A 15,511-nucleotide genomic window follows, 5' to 3' on the forward strand; every position below is an offset into this window, starting at 1 on the left:
GAGGAGCAATATAATTACACACTTGTTGCAGTTGTGGTTTCTATATTACATGTATTATTACCATGTTTACTAGATAATCATAAAACTGTAATTGTACATGTATTATGTTTTACATAATTATAAGGATTATTTATAATTTAGCTGGAAAGTTGGTTTGAAACTTCATTAAAAGAACAGAAAGGATTTATTATAAAGAAAATGGGAGAAGATGGAGCATGCTTGTTCAGAGCAGTTGGTTAGTACATAATTTATAAGATTTGAAGGAAAAAAGGTAACAACCAATCAAAAGGGACATCGACAAGAGGAAATATAAGTTTACACAGATAAATAAATTTCATAAATCTATTTATATAATTAGAATACACAAATAGATAAAAAAAAAATAGAAACAATAGCCGCCTAATTAATGAGAAACTCAACAACTGAGAGTAATATTCCATGTTTATTCTGTTCTCAGAATTCGGCTACAACATGCCCAAAACAGGTTGACATTCTGAACCAACACCTAAAAATGATGCATACACATGCTTATCTGCATTAGCCTTATGTCAAGTTTTGAAGTCTTGTGATAAAAAAATTACAGAAACAGCATGTCCACAGCATAGAGTGGGCAGGGGTGGACAAGCTACATTTATTTAAATTGTCAAGTCCACATTGCAGCTACATGTTCTCATAATTTTTTTTCCAATTAATTTCTCAGTTCAAATTTTAAAGTCTTTGCTATAGCTGTGTATAAGTTAACATACTATATGCATTTATGCATTTATATTTTCAAAAATTTTAATTTCAAGTTACAATTCAATTTTCTCTTTTTCTTCGGAATTTTGTTTGTTTGAAGAGAACAATTTTACACTATCCCATTTTGACTACAAAGATGCTTGCAACACCATTTTTTAAGTACTGTTTTAAAAAGACTTTACTTAGATGTCTAATGAATTACTACTTTATTTAAGCTGACCAGATTTATGGTGACCAAGAAATGCATGGAGCTGTCAGAAAAAATTGTGTCGATTACATGGTAAGTAAATATCCTTTGGGCAATCGATGTTGGTGAGTTTCTGTTTCATTAGCAAATGTCATGCATAACCTAATTTTGATAAGAATGGGGTTAAAACTTAAAAGTGCCTTAAAATTGATTAACCTCAAACTTATATCAGTTTTAAGATGAACATGATATGGATCCACAAAAAGTATTAGGTTTTTTATTGCAGAGCCTGCGACTTTTGTCCATATCTCAGATACTACATGTATAAGTAATAGGTCTAGTATATTCAGTGTATGGAAGGACTGTAAGGTGTACATTTTGTGTACATGTCCAACTGGCAGGTGTCATCTGACCTTGACCTTATTTTCATGGTTCAGTGGTTATAGTTCAGTTTTTGTGTTTTGGTCTGTTTTTCTTATACTGTATGCAATAGGTCTACTATATATGGTGTATGGAATGATTGTTAGGTGTGCATGTCTAGCTGTCAGGTGTCATCTGACCTTGACCTGATTTTCATGGTTCAGTGGTGAAAGTTAAGTTTTTTGAGTTTTGGTCTTTTTTTCTATTACTATATGCAATAGGTCAACTATATTTAGTGTACAGAAGAATTTTTAGCTGTACACGTCTGCCTAGCATGGTTCATCTGACCTTGACCCCATTTTCATGGTTCATAGGTCAATGTCTAGTTTTCTTGGTTAATGTTAAGTTTATGTGACAATTGTAGCTTTACATTTAGGACTATCAACATAATATCAATGATTAGTAAAGAAGGCAAGACATTTCAGGGTGTATGTGCACTCTTGTTTAGAAATATTTGTGTTGTTGTTCTGAATACAAAAACTAATGGCATATTGGGTTGCTAAGGATTGGTGTGATAAGGACACTTTTTAGCCATTTAATTTGAAATTCTTGTAAATATTCAGAATTCATGAATAAATAAAAAATGTAATAATTGGAATAGTAGTTAGTGCTGAATTGAACTTGTTTTATTAGATAATGAGAATTATTGTGTTTTATATTGTTATTTTAGGCAAAGAATGCTGATTATTTTTCACACTATGTCACAGAAGACTTTACAACATATCTGAATCGTAAAAGACTTGATAATTGTCATGGAAATCATGTAGAAATGCAAGCAATATGTGAACTGTTTAATAGATCTATTGAAGTGTATCAATATAGTCTAGGTTTGTACAGTATTTATAAAAAAATAGTCCATTTACCGACATTGGTTCCAATTTAGAATTTTTTCAAGGGCAAGGATACAGTTTATCCTACCTTGCTCCTCTTCACCAAAAAATCTAAAAATTGGATACATAGATGGTAATTGGAAGGGAACTTTTTAGAGAGTACATAGAGTACCAACTAACAAGTGTGCTAACTTTTAATGTCCTGTTTTCATGGTTTCCAATATTGTTTATAGTGACATCATAGTTATACTATCAAGTTGGGTGAGAAACAAAAAAATGAAGACAAGAATATAATTATAAACTATATACATATTAGCTGCAGAAAAATGTTTTGTCAACTTGGAGTGAACATATGAATTATTTATTTATGTCATAGAATTTCACTCATCATGGTTGTTGGACAGTGTTTGTTTTTCTCAACCTGTTCATCAGATTCATAATCGTTTCCCAAAGACATTAAAGGAGCTACTTTTAGTGGTATTACAGATATTTTTTATGTTTTATTCAATTAGATTTGCTTTTGTCAACAACTTAAATAAAGAGGGCCCATGAATATATGAATTGTTATCAAGTTTCTCAACTGCAAAAAAAAATAGTCAAATGTTTAATGCTTGCATTAATCTATTCTTAATATTTCTTTTGTATTTTTTCACTTTTCTTTTACAGAACCAATAAATACATTCAGCTGTTCCTACAAAACAGATAATGAACCGATCAGAATAAGTTATCACCAGAACACACATTATAACTCAATAATTGATCCTTATAAAGCAACCATTGGTGTTGGTCTTGGTCTACCAGGATTTCAACCAGGGGTAGGTATTTCATATGATACACACTGTACTCTCATGATAAATCCAAATTAATTTAAAAACTTACAAACCATGTATAGAGAGTATAAGTTTCCAGCTTAAATCTCAGAAGGGTGCTAGTTGACTCAATAGGCACTTTAGTGCATACATCCTGATTTTCAGGACACAGTTGCAAAGTTAAATGAATGCCACAAATGCTAATTCTGATAAATCCCTTCCTGTAGAAAATCTTTCTAAAATTTTAGCCAATTTATAGCAGTTTTTCACAAATTTAACATAAGTGAGCTGTAAGCACATCCCCTGGAAACAAAATTCAATATTTCTAGGATAAACAAGGCCATATTTAAGCATGTTTATAGAGTTATTTTGTTCTTGATTTCCATGTTTTGTAACCTATAAGTAGTCAGTAGAATTTAAACGAGACATTGTATGATGAACAAAAAATATGTATGAAATATAAGAATAAATGATTAACTCATTACAAAGGAATCTAAGATTGAAAAAGTTCATTTTTGAATTATCTTTATTAGTTTCAAAGCATCTAGTTGCTTTCAACCATATGTTTATTTTAAGTAATTATATTTTATTCTATCTTAATTTGTTTTCACAGTTAGCTGAGAAAAATCTTATGGGTGATGCTGTACAACAGTCTGAAAACACTCACATAGAAAAGGTATGGTCTTAATCATGATAAACCATTAAGTGTCAGGGGTGTGGAAATATTTGTTGTGAGCACTTGTCCGTGGGCAAGTAAAACTAAACATTTTACTTGTCCGGAAACAAATTTACTTGCCCTGATGATCCCAATAAATATTGAAGTATTTCTTGTTAGCTAATATATGATTCTTACTTAGCACTATTGTGCATCACAAACAAATGAAATCCATTTGTTTATATGTGTAAAAAATTAGGAAAGTAGGAAATGGGTTAACATCAGTGGGACAGAAACCTAACAGCAAACCAACCAATGAAATGACATGTAAAGGACAATTTTGCAGCAGTTTTGGAATAAAAATTGTAGCCAGTAGGTACATAATATACTAAATTTGAGGACAGTGATTCTCGCTTCCGTTTCTTTCTTTTTTTAAATACTCTGTGTCCTCCGTTTGCATTTAAGGTTTTCTACTTGACTCATGATTCGTTTTGTCTTGCTTGCCCAGCTTTTTATTAAGTATTTGTCTATCTGAATCTCGATACAAAATTTAAAGAAATGACACAACCGGTAAATGATTACTTTTATTTATTTTTGTAATCGATCTATTTCCAGTATCATGTAATATTTATCGTCATGAACATTGATGTTTTTACTTGCTGAAAATTGGTTTCTTTTACATAAATTAAACATCTTTATACGTTTTGAAATTAATTTTATGTTTTTGTTGGATTTGAACTTTGTCTTGTACATGTTGTATATTTTTTAACTTGTCCACGGGCAACCAAGACACAAATAATTACTTGTCCGGTTGTTCAAATGTACGAGTCGGGCGAGTCAGGCATAGCATTTCCACACCCCTGAGTGTTAGTCTTGACTGTCTGACCTTCTAATAGTCTTTCAGTCCATCTATCCAATTTTCGTTGCAGAGCTTGGGCAGAGGCTTTTATGTTCTCAAACTTATTCTTCTTTTATTTTTCTCTCATCCTGAGTATGCAAAAATATAAACCAATGGATGTAAATCAAACAATTCATCATATTTTAAGTGATTTGAAGATATAAAAACACAACAGCACAAGCAGTACTGTTTCTGAACGTGCAAGGGAGCCAGTCAAGGTTTTTAAAAACTTCCATCGTCATACTGTTTTTACTTTCTAAAATCCTTGTATAGTTTGGACGATTTCTTTATACCAGTTCAAGCTTTGATAATTTTAATTTGTTTTTTCTTCCAGCTGTGTATACAATGTTTTGTTAGCGTTTGATGCTGATAAAAGATAGTTACATATGCCTAAGAGCAAAAAATATAGGGACAAAATATTACACAGAGACTTATAAAATATCTTTCTTGGTATGTTTTTGATGTGTTTATCAAGTATTTTTCAAGTAGTCCTTTAACAGTACCTGCCTTGAACCACAATTTGATAGTCAAATTGATAATGTATATAAAAAGATTGATATTATTTTCAATATTTCAGTGCATGTTAGAAGATAAGTTGAAAGAAACAGACTGGGAAGTTACCCAAGAAACCATAGAAGAACAGGTGGCAAGAGAGTCTTATCTCCAGTGGTTGATGGACAATCAAAATAGGGCAAAATCTCATACTTCTGTAAGATCAAAGAAAATTATGACATTAAAAAAAAAAACCAACATTATTTTATCCAGTTGTTTGGTTTAAAGTTGTTCCTTTTATATAACTTTATCTCAGATAAATATATCTTTTCCACTGAAAAATTATAGATTTTTAGCTCACCTGGCCCAAAGGGTCAAGTGAGCTTTTCTCATCACTTGGCGTCCAATGTCGTCTGTTAACTTGTTAACTTTTTCAAAAATCTTCTACTCCGAAATTACTGGGCCAAATTCAACCAAACTTGGCCACAATCATCATTGGGGTATCTTGTTTAAATGTGTTCGATGACCCAGCCCCCTTCCAAGATGGAAACAGCAATAATGTTCAGCAAAGTAAGATCTACAAATAGGTCAACATGACCAAAATGGTTAATTGACCCCTTAAGGAGATATTGCCTTTTAAAGTAAATTTTTAACAATTTTCATAAGTTTTTTCAATCTTTTTCAAAAGTCTTCTGAAACTAAAGCAAAAGTATAACGATTGCATTAGTTCATGTATCAGTTGTATATAAAAAATATATATATCTGGTGAGTGACACAGGCTCCTTGGAGCCTCTAGTTTTAAATTGAGCCTGTAAGTTCCACAAAAAATAATATGAAGATGCTGTCAGCTTAGAAACTTGTTGTGTTATTTACATAGCTTTTTTGTCAAGCTTCGACTTTAGTCGAAAAAGCGAGACTAAGCAATCCTACATTCCGTCGGAGGCGGCGTCCACAAATATTCACTCTGTGGTTAAAGTTTTTGAAATTTTAATAACTTTCTTAAACTATACTGGATTTCTACTAAACTTGGACAGAAGCTTGTTTATGATCATAAGAAAGTATCCAGATGTAAATTTTTTTTTAATAAAATTCCCATTTTTTCTGTATTTTACTTATAAATTGACGTAGTTTTTCTGCAAAGAAACATTACATTCACTCTGTGGTTAAAGTTTTTTAAATTTTAATAACTTTCTTAAACTGTCCTTGGTTTGTACCAAACTTGGACAGAAGCTTGTTTATGATCAGAAGATAGTATCAAGAAGAAAATTTTGTAAAAATAAATTTCCACTTTTCAGTATTTTACTTATAAATGGACTTAGTTTTTTTGCCAGAGACAAAACATTCACTCTGTGGTTTAAGTTTTTAAAATTTTTATAATGTTCTTAAACTATTCTGGATTTCTACCAAACTTGGACAAAAGCTTGTTTCTGATCATAAGATATTATTCAGAAGTAAATTTTGTAAAAAAAAAAAATCAATTTTTTCCGTATTTTACTTTAATGGACTTAGTTTTTCTTCCAGTTAACATTACATACAGTGTGCAGTTAAAGTTTATAAAACATTTATTAGATTCATAAACTATCCTGAATTTTTACCAAACTTGGAAGCTTCTTTCAGTCAAAAGACAGTATCGAGTGGGAAATTTTTATTGATGTTTTTCCTCATTTTTGTTGACGAGACACTGGGTTCCACAGAACCCTTAAGAATTTTTTAAACATGATAATAATATATAGTTATCTCCCAAAATGGTTAACAAAAAGTTTAATGCATATAGACTTAAGGGATTGATATTGCCAAAGATGAAGTTTTGGGCTTATAAGGAAATATAAGACATGTCTAAATAACAAATGAACTTATATTTCTAAAACATTTAGACTGGACATTGTTAGAAGAGTTTGTAAATGTGTTTTATAGAAGATTTTTTAAATGTTTTATAGAAAATTTTATAAATGTTTTATAGAAGATTTTGTAAATGTTTTGTAGAAGATTTTGTAAATGTTTTATAGAAGATTTTGTAAATGTTTTATAGAATATTTTGAAGATGTGTTTTATTGTATTTTAGACAAGATCCGCAAGTGCTACATGTACCAGTTGTTTACCAAACGCTACCTGTAGTTCATCCTGTGATTTAATGTACAGTGATAAACCTAGCTCTTCTGAAGGGAGGATTGGAAGATCCCCTCGTAACCGTAGTAATCCTAATTCACAACAAAACAGCCCACAACAGGTTGATATTCCTGAACACCATTCTCCAAAACTAAGCGAACAAGTACGAACAGGTAAGTTCAATTGCAAATTGGTCCGTTAGAAAACTTTTTACAAGATGTGACTTTGAAAGTGACTTTAGACATAACCATTTAAAAAGTAAACAAAATGAAAGGAAAACAATTTAATTAAGATCTATATAATATTTTTTTTTTTTAAATCCCTGAGCTTTTCAATATTTTTGTTTGGTCTTATACAAAGCAGGGTTATTATCATATGAAATCAACAAGTAATTATTTTAGATATGCTATATGAATACAAAGTACTAAATAGTTTTCCATTGCCGACAATGTTAGCTTTTTGTTTAATTACTTCTAAATAAAAGAAATTTTGTGGTTGAAAGTGGTATCAAAAGAAAGAACAATTTATTGTCATCAAAATACAACACAAAAAAATATATGGTCCCATGGCTTTTACGGTTGAATTTTGGGGTTGTCAAGAACGCATGACAATCCCGCAGAAAAATGTCACTGATTTTTAGCACTTCACCTCAAGTAGTAAAAAAAATTCTAATAATTCCTATGTGAATAATTTTACAAGAAAACTATGCTTAACTGTAGTCATACTAAAGAGGCTTTCCAGAAAAAAATATCCATTTAATATAACAACCAATCACAAAGACTTACCATTTTTCTTCTCTATGTCATGTTCCCTTCACCAAGATGGTTGCGCCCATGGATTTTCATTTGGTACATTGATACCATATTGTTTTGTGTAAAACAAGAGAAGATTATTATTAAAGAGAGATTTTCAAGTGAAACTGAAACAAAGTTGTAAGTCTGGTGATCTAACATTTTACATGTAAGAGCATGTTTTTAAACTCAACTGTTTCTTTTCAACATAGAACTTGCATAGATCTTAAACAAGCAAAAGTCAAATTATGTTGAATTACAACTTTGTTTTTTTAAGGTTCACCAAAAACCCATCCTGAAGTAGAAGCCATGGAGGCTACAGTTTCTACACCCCAGGGAGCTATTGGTGGTGCTTTTAGCTTTGATGAAACCAGTTCCTTGATGAATCACCAGTCATCACTGCTGAGTGGTAAGGATAGATATTGCTATAAATGCCAGTACTTTTTCTCTGTTTAATTCAAGTACAAGTTGCATTTGTATTGACACTTTCTTGCTTGATAAAGGCTTTTGACTTTTTTTCTGTATTTCTTCAGAAATAACCTCTGTAGATGTCAGTAAAAAAATTTAATTATTGTTGTTGTTATGACTTTGTCTTCAAGTTTGTGATTACGCAATACAGGGTTAAGGTTGTTTCCTGTATTTTTGGTGTTGTGTGATAGTGACGTGAGAGGAGAGAGCTGCGATTGGATAGATGTATCGACGAATGAACTGGATAGCTGAAATAGTTAAAACTGTCGGAGTGTATGCCATGTGTTTTGTATTTTATGTAATGTCTGTTCAATACATGCAGTGTGAATGAATCTTTACTGTTATTTACTACAAAGATGGTGTTGAGTTATAAATTATGAATGCTTGGAAATTCTTTTACGACAATCATTATCATAATTCATGACATCAAAATTTTTCTACAAATCTTTAAGTTGATATTATGTTCCAGAGCTTGCGTTTCTTGCCAGGACTTTCTTAAAAGGAACTTGCTGAGAACAAGTATAATTAATATATTTAGACATGTGCAGATATCAAAAAAAGTTTTCAAAATTGACTATAAAACTAAATTAGTATTACAATAATAAACACCATATATATATCCAAGGATTGACAAGAGTGAAAATCTTACTGTACATTTATTGTAAATATTTTTCAGGATATCAAGATTGGGATGAAGATGATATCCTTGCACAAGTTCTTGCACAGTCCCAACATGAATATTTAGACAGCTTGAGGAAAAACTCTGATTTGTCTCCCTTTAACAGCTAACATGTAGTTTTCATTAGACATTTTAATTTTCAAATTTTTGCACTTCTCTTAACAGCAGAATTATTATATAAATTAGCAGATATTTCTGAATACTGAAATATATTAGTCAAAACCTATTGATAGCATATTCCTGTTGAAATGTTTCAGGGTGTGTAAATTTTAGAATTGTTTTGATGTTGAAGTCTTATGTTTTATTTTGATGTTTTTGAAAGAAAAAGAGAATTTTTGCAAAGATATTTGTATCAAAAATGCCAGGAGCAGATTTACAAAACTTTTTAACAGTCGTTTTATTTTTGTTATGACCAGTTTTACTGCTCTTTCTGTTTTGCACAGTCCCAATATTTTTACATTATTTCATAACGCTTATTACAATTGTACACTTTGAATTATAGCTATACATATATGAAGATGTGAAGAAACACATTTGTACACTGATTAAGTTTCAATGTCAGTTTCATCATATTGCACACCCTTTAAAATTATATATATTGAAAAGTATTTTATTAGACAGATATTAGATAGAAATGTGTCATGTGGGGAAATTGGGAGGAGCCTAAACAATTCTGTTGGTTTTTTCAGATATTTTTTTTCTTATCAAATATATTTTATTTCTAATAAAAAAAATTCTATGTCAACAAATAAATAAGCTTGTTTTGTACTAAATTAATATTATATATACTTTTTTTCTGTAATTGAATGAAAACTATTAAATCACATTATTTGAAAAATAAAGGACAGAAAAATCCGACCTTGTTCTTAAAAGAATTTCCTATTTAAGGTTAAACGTACCATGGTTCCTAACATAAAAAGGGGATTTCCTATTTAAGGTTAAACTAACCATGATTTCTAACATATAAAGGGGATTTCCTATTTAAGGTTAAACGTACCATGGTTCCTAACATAAAAAGGTGATATTCTAAAAGGAGTAAGAAAACATATTAATCAGAGAGCATATAGAAATATGATTGATTTTTATATAAGGATGCCATTTTGAATTTTTCATGTTGTTTTTTAAATTTATAACTTGCCTTATGAATTTTTGTAGATGAATATATTAAGAATTTGTTTATATTTTGTGATAATTAGAGAAACAAGTCCAGTGCTGATGACTGTTTTTTTCCTTTGCATTTATCTTTATGCTTTTTTCTTTTATTCCAAGACCATTCATCAGACAAATCTTATATCATCCTTTAAATGCCTTCGAATTCATTACAAATTGAATATGTACAACTCATGAAAAAGCTGTTGATGTATATGTTATTGCTTCTTTCAGCAACAGTATTGATTAATTTTAATATTTTCATAACCTCTTTATAATTATGCAAATTACCCTTAAAACCGAAAATCCTAAGGAATATTCATGGCTATATGGGCCTATTCGGTAGCCTACTCTGCTATAAGTATTGATCTACTGTCTCAATTATTGTACAACAATTTTTATAACTTACGGTCCAACTGGAATGAATCTCTATAAATTTATTCGGCAACTTTCATATTTTGAATACAAACAATCATTTTGAATTTTTTCGTTAAACAGATTTTTAGAAGGATTTCTTTAATTAGTATAATAAGTAATGAAATGCATGCACTTGATTTCTAAAATAAACTGAGAAAAGAGAAAGAGAAAACAAGATTACCACATTAATTTTCTAAATCCTAGCCCTAAAATTGAAGGTTGCAGGTAATTTTTTATGGACTCATTTAGATATAAAATATTAAACTGTATACAAATATTTCTTTGAAATGGCAAAAAAAAATTGGTAGGTAAAGATTTGAATCTAGAAATACTTTTATACTGGCCTTTTAAAATTTATCTGATTCTTTACACTTTAGATGAACAATTTTTTTTAATACATACCCAGGGATGGTAGATTAACGAAAGACTTCGTTCAATGGCATTTTTTCCAGTCTTATTAAATGGTCTTGGATTTATAATTCTGTGATTATTAGTTGAGTGCTATGATTCCTAATTTGTTAATTATAATTATTTATCATGTATTACATACTTGGTCTAGTGGGTACCAATATCAATGTATTAACATTGGTGTTAAAGTAGTAAAAGACTTTATACTATAATTTGTTATATTTTATAATGTAAGTGCAGTGTCGGATCCAGGGGAGGGGGGGTGGTCCTGGGGTTGGAACCCCCCCTTTTTTTTGGACGATCGATGCATTTGAATGGGAGCATATAGTTGGAACCCCTTTACTCTGGGTTGGGAACCCCCCTTTTTTACAATGGCTGGATCCGCCACTGAATTGTATTAGACAGCATGAAAAAAATAAGAAAGGAGAAAGTATTGTATTCTGAATAATTAATTTCAGGATTTGTGTTAATTTTTACAATACGTTTATTGGTTCAAACTTTAGTAGGAATAACATAAGAGGGAAATAAAGTGTTTTGCCTACAACAATAATTTCTTGTATTGTTGATTTTGCACATTAAAAAATATAATGTGTAAATATTTCATTTTTGCAATAATATTCACATGTCCATTGCTTAATTTTCAATTGTATATTTTATCATTATGATTTAAGAGTATGTATGGCTATTTAATTTTCTTGAAAAATTATGAATTATATAATATAATTATGTGGGTCTTCACTATAGATAGCCCATAAAAGATGTTTTATTTTCTATAAAATAATGTTTTTCCATAAATACAGTTGTATGTGGTAAGTTTCACTATAAAGTCATTAATTTTTTTTGCTTATTTACATATATTTATACGTAAAACCGTAGATGTGCAAACCTATTATTTTATCAAAAGATGATGTTATGTGTTGAAACCAAAATTGTTCCTGTTGAACTCTGGTAAATTTGTATCAAGTAGCTGAACTGTCAGAGCCATATTGCATTTACTTATCAAGTCTTTAAATATGAGAACAGTTAATTTAGAAATGTTTGCTTTGTTTATTATTACAAAAAAATGTGAACAGATAAATTTTTCTAAAAAACATGACCTCATTTGAAAATTTTGATAAAATAATTTGTGGGCAGCATTTTCCAAAATTACAAAAAAAAAAATTAGTTTATGAAAATAATTCAAACTGATTTGACTAAAAGGATATTGGTTAAAACAAACATGGTTTTGGTTTAAAAAGATATTTATAATAGAAGATATGGTTACAAAAGAATTAAACAGAAATATTGTTAAGAGTACCACTTAAAAACTGTATCTTGTTTTGTTTTATTTAGACATTGTCCTGATTTATTTTACTTTTTCAAGTGTAACAGATACAGCTATCAATGAACTTTAAGTGATTGAATAATTTTACAATAAATGGGAACAACATCACAGTGGGTCGCATTTGGGTCTAAACGTGACGCAGGATTCACGATTTTTTGTAAGTGTGACACGTGAGAGTCAAATAATTGTGCCCTGAAAACGGGAAATGAAGTCTAGTGGGACACGGGAAATAACAAAAAAATGAGAATTGCTTATGTACATAGTATAAGCGGGATATGGGAATCTGACAAAACAGTAAGCGGGATCCGGGATCAAAACCCCCCAAAGAGACCCCCATCACAAATACACAACTTTACATAATAAATGGGAACAACATCACAAATACACAACTTTACACTAGATTTTGAATTGTAAATTTCTAACAAAATAAAAATTTCCAAAGCAGCAATTTTAAATTAATCTTAAAAAAAGAAAGTTTATTGGGTCAGATATATAATTTTATCAACTTTTCCAGCATCAATATTTTTATGGTCATTTATCAAATTTTAGAGAGGAAAATTTTGAATTTAAATCATCCATCTTCAGTGCAGTGTTAGAGAGCGAAAAACAAATTTTGACTTTGGAAGGAGTTTGTTTTAGTACAGAAGTATATACATTTTTTTATTGTTTTATAAAATTAAAAATCAATCTGATATTCAACAAGTAGGAAATAACAAATATGTTTTATATTGGATAGATGTCTAAGCTGAGATCTGTTACAGATTGAAAGAGTATGATTTTGTTGCATGTACAGCTGATAATAATAGTTGTACACATGGATCATGAATTAAAATGATTCTCAAAAGGAACTCTGTTTATTACTTGCCTTATCCTGTAAAAGAAAATACTGTAAACCAACTTATTTATCAAAAAAAAACCAAGATTTTATTTTGGTCAAAGGAAAAACTTATAGCAGAACTTGATTTTCATTGAGGAATTTTAAACATCTGTATAGGAATGTCATTTCTGATGCACCTTAAAGGATAAAATAACAGAAAATACACAAAGTGGAGAATGTGTGTTAATTTTGTAAATATAAAAAAGAAGATGTGGTATGATTGCCAATGAGAAAACTCTCCACAATAGACCAAATGACACATACATTAACAACTTTAGGTCACAGTACAGCCTTCAATAATGAGCAAAGCCCATACTGAATAGTCAGCTATAAAAAGCCTCAAAATGACATGTAAAACAATCCAAACGAGAAAACTAACGGTCTTAATTTATATACAAAAAATGATCGAAAAAACAAATATGAAATACATCAACCAACCACAACCACTGAATTAGGACAGCCACATACATACATAATGTTTTGGGGTTAAAAATGTAACGGTTATTCCAACCCTCCCCTAACCTTGGTCAGTGGTACAACATAAAAACAAACTATAAAAATCAGTTGAAAAAGGCTTAACTCATCAGATAGATACAAATACAAAAAACAGATTGGATGTTGAATTGGCCAGCCTTTTACTATCACAGGAACATAACAAAATAAACTTGGGTAAATTATCGTATAGTGCTCAAATCTTGTACACAAACTTGTTCCTTGATCAAATTAATATCCTGCATTTCTTAAATATTCTTCTTAAGAATGCTCAGAACAAACTAATAGAAACTGCTTTAGTGGTCTTTGGGTGGCTTTATCACCTCCAAGTTCTGGAGGTTGTGTTCAATCTCAGGTTGGTCAGACAAATGAAGTTTTTTTTCTATATTTGCTGCTTAGCTCAGGGCATCAAATCTAGGTGGTTCAGATTCAGCATAATGTGTATAGTTATTGTACCATGTTTTGATGCAGACAGATTTACCTTGTGATAAGCAGGTCAAAACATTGGCTCAAGGTATTGATCTAGTACAAAGCAGGATTCATAATATTCAGATCCTACAACATGTTCTAGTTCTGGTAAAGCATTGGATGTTAAACAGCCATCCATCATCAGCCTTACTCACAGAGTGCTGGACCAACCAAAGTAGATAAATACTTTAAAAGTCATATAACTAAAAGTGGTATGAAAGAATGACCAACCAAACTCGGAATGAGTTACAACTTGGGCCTTTACAAAAATCTAGAGCATATAGGCACCAACTGATCTTGTTACTTAAATACTAAAATTAGGATTTATTTAGGGGTAATGCATGGTTTTTGTAGAAAACTTTTAGTTTCACTAGCTTGATTGGAATGAAATTTGTACAGAAGAAAGACAGGCAAATGGAAAGAAGACTTGATGTTAAGGGTCAGATGAAAAATGGAAAAAAAATAAAGAATAGAGAATAAATAAGGCACTGAATTTTTTTTAGAGAAAATAGGCAAAAAGAAGTATATAACATAGAAAAAAATGGCATAAGAAATGAAAGAATACAGAAAGGAAGATCCTCCTCCCCGTCCCCATTAAGACTCTCCTTTGTGTGGTTTTTGTACGACCGCAAAAATATTGCCATCGTATATAAGTATCACTTCGTCATCTGCGTCGTATGAAGACACTTGGTTTCCTAACATAACTTAAGTGTAAGAAAATAGAAATCTATGAAATTTAAACATAAGGTTTATAACGACAAAAGGAAGGTTGTGATTGATTTAGGGGGTTATGGTCCTAACAGTATAGGAATTAGGGACCAAAAAGAGGCCCAAATAAGCATTTTTTGAGTTTCAAGAAATTTATGATGATTAAGGAATATTGATTTTAGCCATGGTTTGGCCATTTTCTATTTTAAAACTTTTATGAAGTATTTAAACAAGTGATTATGGTTGCAAACTCCAATGGAAATTTGAATTGAGATTATGACCAAACTTGAGTGAAAGAAATTTTGGTTTGGAAAAAGGGTGGGGAGGTAAAAAAAAAAGGGGGGGACAAAAAAACGAAATTGTGGGAGGGGGACAATTTTTTTCTCATTTCAGATTTCAGAAATTAAAAAGTAAAGTTCTTCATATTTGTTTTTTGGAAAAAAAAGGGGGGGTTAAATTTTTTTTATCTATTTTTGGGGGATGGGTGTCAATATGCAACAGCATAGTATATTGCACACAAAAAAGGGGGTACATTTTTTGAAGTTTTGGGAGGGGGCAATTATGGCAAAATATGGCAACAGCATAGTGTATTGCA

The 15,511-nt window shown here is 30.4% G+C and overlaps 1 protein-coding gene across 1 annotated transcript; it reads left to right on the top strand.

The window, feature by feature from the left end:
• Positions 1–141: 141 nt before the first annotated feature.
• Positions 142–13,219, top strand: LOC139512496 (OTU domain-containing protein 5-like; the record flags this gene model as incomplete). The annotated part of the gene is given in 9 exon segments (XM_071300147.1): positions 142–235; positions 954–1,018; positions 2,016–2,172; positions 2,842–2,990; positions 3,598–3,660; positions 5,115–5,246; positions 7,092–7,308; positions 8,204–8,335; positions 9,071–13,219. Coding segments are annotated over 9 exon segments (1,122 nt in total), but the record flags the coding sequence as incomplete, so codon positions are not given.
• Positions 13,220–15,511: the final 2,292 nt, after the last annotated feature.

The sequence above is a fragment of the Mytilus edulis genome, chromosome 1 (assembly GCF_963676685.1).
Source record: "Mytilus edulis chromosome 1, xbMytEdul2.2, whole genome shotgun sequence".
NCBI lineage: Eukaryota > Metazoa > Mollusca > Bivalvia > Mytilida > Mytilidae > Mytilus > Mytilus edulis.